The sequence below is a fragment of the Ascaphus truei genome, chromosome 12, assembly GCF_040206685.1.
Source record: "Ascaphus truei isolate aAscTru1 chromosome 12, aAscTru1.hap1, whole genome shotgun sequence".
In the NCBI taxonomy this organism is placed as follows: Eukaryota; Metazoa; Chordata; class Amphibia; order Anura; family Ascaphidae; genus Ascaphus; species Ascaphus truei.
Genome location: NC_134494.1, coordinates 14,140,164 through 14,146,205, shown reverse-complemented (window position 1 = coordinate 14,146,205; position 6,042 = coordinate 14,140,164). Strand labels below are relative to the sequence as shown.

At 48.8% G+C, this 6,042-nt stretch overlaps 1 protein-coding gene across 4 annotated transcripts in view; it reads right to left on the bottom strand.

Moving 5' to 3' along the window:
* Positions 1–1,117: 1,117 nt before the first annotated feature.
* LOC142463908 (synaptotagmin-2-like) overlaps positions 1,118–6,042 on the bottom strand; it is a 64,956-nt gene continuing 60,031 nt past the window's right edge. For all 4 annotated transcript variants that reach the window (XM_075566757.1, XM_075566760.1, XM_075566759.1 and 1 more), the window contains 3 exons: positions 5,479–5,598; positions 3,283–3,394; positions 1,118–2,683 (listed from right to left, as the gene is read on the bottom strand). In XM_075566757.1, the coding sequence (XP_075422872.1) occupies positions 2,382–2,683; positions 3,283–3,394; positions 5,479–5,598 (534 nt within the window). In that variant the 3' untranslated portion in view covers positions 1,118–2,381. The remainder of the gene's footprint in view (positions 2,684–3,282; positions 3,395–5,478; positions 5,599–6,042) is intronic.

Sequence of the window (6,042 nt, the reverse complement as noted above, 5' to 3'; positions counted from 1 at the left end):
GATTTAGAGTTCTTAGTAAATATATAAATGTCTTTTTCACCCACCATAACACATAATGTATGTGTGTATATACACACACACATACATACATACACACACACACTTATACACATATATATATATACAGTGGTCGACAAATCACAAAAAAATCTACTCGCCACCTAGTACCACACGTGTGCTACTTGGGCCAATAGGAGCTCGCCACGATGTTAAATCCACTCGCCCGGGGCGTGCAAATGTATAGGTTTGTCGAACACTGTGTGTATGTATGTATGTATGTATGTGTATATATATATATATATATATATATATATATATATATATATGTATATATATATATATATATATATATATATATATATATATATACACACATATACAGTATATATATATATACACATACAAGATATATGCCAATATCAGGGTCAGGAGGGAGCCGCACCCCCCTTTATATTATATTTACAGACGTAACGCGACTCGTTAAGGGAACACAAGGCAGTACTAACTTAGTATGCGGTGAAGCCTATGCTAATGAGATCAATAACGGCCATTGTTTTCACATATAATTAGCTTTGTGGATTTGCATTAACCACAGAACATTACGTCCGTTACTGATTTTTATAACATGACATTATGAGCCCCGAGTTAACAGGGCTTGCAGATGCAGGCCTAAGCATTGCTTAGCATCACTTAGCAATTATAGCCCTAAACCTTGCAAATATAATTCAGTGTTTAACCCATTGGAGGGGTGGCTGCACCAGAGTTCCCAAGGCACAGTGCGGTCATGTGACCATTTCAAGCGGCGGCGGCCATTTTTCAGGAAACGGAAGAGTAGTTATCTGCTGTTTCCTCACAGGACAGATCGCGTACTGCGCTTCACGGGAATAAAGGACACCATCAAACCAGGAGAAAAAACAACCCTCCCTGGGTATGACAGTCACTACGTTATGGGATCCCTGGAGAGCCAAACCCCATCACCTAGTGACTACATCTTGGAACACTCAAAGGGTCAAAATGGCAAATCCAAGTTGAAGTGCGTTAGGGTTACAATGTATCACTACCATTTACAAATCAACATTTTGACTTCACTCCTGCAGAAAGAGAAGAATTGACAACATACTCAAATTAAGTTTATACAAAAGGTCAACAAATGCAACGTTCAAGGCAACTTTTCATCCGAAGCCCTGGGATCCAGGGAGAAATCAGATCTTAAATCGTATGAGACATTTAGCCACTGGGGTTTTGCATTTGCTTCGTCTGGATCAATATCTGAATATATGATGAGGAGTAGTCAGCCAGCTCGAATCTAGCAAAGGTTGAACTTGATGGACATACAGATGTACTGTAGCAAGACTTCTTGTACCCGGCGCTACAGACGAATAAGCAAAAGTCAGCAGCCTGCAGAGCTCGCCCTGCAGAGGGGTTTATGCTTCTGAATACAGCGTTAATATTTCAGTGGTGCGACCGCTAGAGTTGTGTGACCTTGGCACCGACGATGTTAAGTCTTAACATCTGAACAGATGTAGAAGACGTCAATGCTCCCGATAATACGATGCGTTGTCAACGCGTGAAAGGTCGCGTGCATGGACTATCAAGTGTTAGTGGAGCTGCATTTAATGGCACGTGTCAGCATTAGTGCCGCGCGTCGCGTTAACCGGAGCAGTAACGTTTGGTACAACTGTACAGTAGGTCTTGTTTTGACTTACATTATCATGCAACCATACTTAAATGTCCCTCATTTTATTCTTAAAGCAAAAATAACCCCTTAGAAAATCAGATACAAAGAATGTTCTTCTTGTGTGTAACAGAATGAAGCTCTCCTATCAGGCACGGTACCACTACTTTTTTTTTTAATCACAATTTAAACAATGGCGAGGGTATCCCCTGCAGTTGCCTTCATTTTCAGCTTAGCTTAGTATTCTGCGCAGTCATATCAGAGCTAAGGGAGTGCAGAGCCAGCAACCCATTCACATATAGCTTTCTCATCCTTACCAGCCTCCTCGCCACTGCTTTTTTTTTTTTTTTAATCACACTTTGACCACGGCGAGTGTGTCACTTGTAGTTTTTTTTTTTCTTTTCCATGGGTTTGACAAAGCTTAGTGGCTTAGTTAAGGGAGTGTAGAGTCAGCAATCCATTCACAGACAGCAATTTCCTGCTCACCAGAAGTTGATTTGCAGTCTAAAGGAATAGGCCCCTTATGGCAGGTTAAAAAAAAGTATCAAATCCTCCACATCACTGAGTGCAATACAGACAAACACTTGAGTGAATGCACAAGGGTCTCAAAAACATCACCGTGTTTCAGCTTGAAATCTGCACAACTGAAGCTTCCTCCCCTTGCCGGGGTTGCACTAAACCTGCTTAAGCCTACTGGACCAGCTCTTCAAATATATAACGGGTGCCATTGAGCGATCGGTTGCCTTAGTGACTGCATCATAAGGTCCCAGTGAACATCATCCGACTTGGTCTTCTGGTTGCCCAGCGAGGTCTGTCCTATAAGTTTCCTCCCACTCGCTAGAGTTTCATACAGAGAGATGAGGATGAGACACTGAGTGCTGACAGGGTCCGGAAGGCTAAACAGAAACGTTTCGTTAAACACTGTTACTTTGGATTTAGCCCGTAGGCTGGATTTCTGGTGCTTTTGCTTATGTTGGTTGCTGAAGACGTCTATCCTGGCATATACATCTGGAACACCAAAAAAACCATGAAAATCTAAATAATTTCATTTTACATGTACAGCTTTTTGTATAGAATTTAAACAGTCTAATTGTCTTCCTTAAAAATAACCCCACTAAAAGCAAATATTTGGTCCGCTTTGATTTTTGTGAAAATGAATTACAAGTTGAATTTCTTCCTAGGAGCCTCAGAATGGGGAAGCGTTTGTTAACCAAGTGTTTTCTTAGCTATTATCTCACCCTGTCCTTATCAGGAGAGCCAATAATGATATGGGGAGGGGGCTCTGCCTGTGCCAACTCTTGTTGAACACACAGAGAAATCAGACAAAAGGGAGCAGTCAGGGGAAATCCAACCTCTCCCAAGTCTCAGCTCAACATGCATAGAAACTGACTTTCTAAAAGTGATTTAAAAGTAATCATAGGTTTCAGATTTGGGTTAAAAAAAAAGGTACATCACCCAGATGTGACCCCTTAGCACGTCACTGCCGTTAGTGCGCTTTGGTCCTAGGAGGGGGCTTCCTGAACTCTCAGCATACTGTATGAAGCTTTTAAGTTGCATGGCAGAAAAAGTTGGAGAGCTGTGCTGGATTTCACTCATGCAGAATGTACCTTTCTCTTCGAAGCTGCTCAGTGTGGCAGTTTTGAATTTTAAAATGCCAACTTCTATCTTCTGGGACGTGGGAAGACATTTAAGGGAGATCAGGACCTGTCCAATGATATCCTGCCGGAAAGAAAAGAAAAATGGCAGGAAAGATTGCATTTGGTAGTATGTGTGTGTGCCTGTACATATATATGTGAGTATGTGTGTGTGTGTGTGTGTGTGTGTGTGTGTGTGTGTGTGTGTGTGTGTGTGAGTGCGACTACACATGCATGCGCCTATATGTTCATGCGAGTGTGTGTCTATATATGTGAGCGCGCCTGCGAGGGAAGGAGGGCCCCTGCGAGGGAAGGAGGGCGCCTGCGAGGGAAGGAGGGCGCCTGCGAGGGAAGGAGGGCGCCTGCGAGGGAAGGAGGGTGCCTGCGAGGGAAGGAGGGTGCCTGCGAGGGAAGGAGGGCGCCTGCGAGGGAAGGAGGGCGCCTGCGAGGGAAGGAGGGCGCCTGCGAGGGAAGGAGGGCCCCTGCGAGGGAAGGAGGGCGCCTGCGAGGGAAGGAGGGCGCCTGCGAGGGAAGGAGGGCCCCTGCGAGGGAAGGAGGGCCCCTGCGAGGGAAGGAGGGCGCCTGCGAGGGAAGGAGGGCCCCTGCGAGGGAAGGAGGGCCCCTGCGAGGGAAGGAGGGCCCCTGCGAGGGAGGGAGGGCCCCTGCGAGGGAAGGAGGGCCCCTGCGAGGGAAGGAGGGCGCCTGGGAGGGAAGGAGGGCACCTGGGAGAGAAGGAGGGCCCCTGCGAGGGAAGGAGGACGCCTGCGAGGGAAGGAGGGCCCCTGCGAGGGAAGGAGGGCGCCTGCGAGGGAAGGAGGGCGCCTGCGAGGGAAGGAGGGCGCCTGCGAGGGAAGGAGGGCGCCTGCAAGGGAAGGAGGGCACCTGCGAGGGAAGGAGGGCACCTGAGAGGGAGGGCTCCTACAATGGAAGGAGGGCGCCTGCGAGGGAAGGAGGGCGCCTGAGAGGGAGGGCACCTGAGAGGGAGGGCGCCTGCGAGGGAAGGAGGGCGCCTGCGAGGGAAGGAGGGCGCCTGAGAGGGAGGGCGCCTGTAAGGGAAGGAGGGCCCCTGTGAGGGAAGGAGGGCCCCTGCGAGGGAAGGAGGGCCCCTGCGAGGGAAGGAGGGCCCCTGCGAGGGAAGGAGGGCCCCTGCGAGGGAAGGAGGGCGCCTGCAAGGGAAGGAGGGCGCCTGCGAGGGAAGGAGGGCGCCTGGGAGGGAAGGAGGGCCCCTGCGAGGGAAGGAGGGCGCCTGCGAGGGAAGGAGGGCCCCTGCGAGGGAAGGAGGGCGCCTGCGAGGGAAGGAGGGCGCCTGCGAGGGAAGGAGGGCGTCTACGAGGGAAGGAGGGCGCCTGCGAGGGAAGGAGGGCGCCTGCGAGGGAAGGAGGGCGCCTGCGAGGGAAGGAGGGCGCCTGCAAGGGAAGGAGGGCGCCTGCGAGGGAAGGAGGGCGCCTGCGAGGGAAGGAGGGCGCCTGCGAGGGAAGGAGGGCGCCTGCAAGGGAAGGAGGGCACCTGAGAGGGAGGGCGCCTGCAAGGGAAGGAGGGCGCCTGCAAGGGAAGGAGGGCGCCTGCAAGGGAAGGAGGGCGCCTGGGAGGGAGAGCACCTGTGAGGGAGGGAGTGCGCCTGCGAGTCAATTTGTCAGTGAGTAATGTGTCCGTGTGTGTCTGTGTCTAGAACTGTGTAAATCTGTGTGCGTTTCGGCTTATAGCTGTGTGAGTGTAAGTGTGAGTGTGTACAGGCCTATAGCCGTGTAAATCTGTGGGTGTTTGTCCAAATGTGTGCCTGTACCATTGCAAGTCTGTGGGTGCTGTATGTCTTTGTGTGCGAGTTTGCACCCATGTGTGTGTGGACTTGTACCAATGTGTCCTTATATTTGTGTGTGAGTGTGCTTGTGTGTGAGTACCTGCGTGACTGTATCCCTATACCTATATGAATACCTGCTTGTACCAGTGTGTGTGTGTGTGTGCATCTATACCTAACTGCCTGTGTGAGTGTGAATACCTGCCTGTACCAGTACAAGTGTGCATATACATCTACATATCTACCTGCACCAGTGTGAGTGTGCATAAATACCTGAACCAATGTGAGTGCGCATATATACCTGTGGAAATACCTGCCTGTACCAGTGTGATGTTCTCCTAGAAGGCACTGACCCGTTACAATTTCCATTGTACCTTAGTTTTTCCTTGCAAATCTTCACAGAATTCAAGCGTTTTTGAAACTTTAAGGTCGCGGAGCGAAACCTTCGTCTCTCCTATAAGAGTGTGTCTGGAATATTTGTCGAAATCTTTTACCTGCCCGGGAAAAGAACATAAAGTGAATGTTCATGGGTCCTGCAAAGAAGAAGAAGTTGATCCCACGTAGTTCCCCATAAACCTTAATCTAAGACATCTTTGCCCTGCTCTAATTTAACCGTCTCACTGCCACAAGGGCCTGCAATGCGTGGCTTTGCAACGCATTGGTGGACCCTCTTGCGACAAAGGAATTAAAATGACTGGGAAAGTATGTTATGGCAGTGACCATACAGTCCTTGAGAATAAAAATGTACCGCACCCCAGCAGGTTTTATTTAAAAAATGTGCATTTCATGTTTATATTTGTCCACTATTTTGAAATAATCAAGTAAAGAATTACCTACACTGTAGGTCAACTGTTAATCATTGCTGTGTAATAACTTTACTTTGTCAGTAGGTGGCACTGCAGCTTTATAGAGTAGTTAAAAGTCCAAATCAAGTTTGC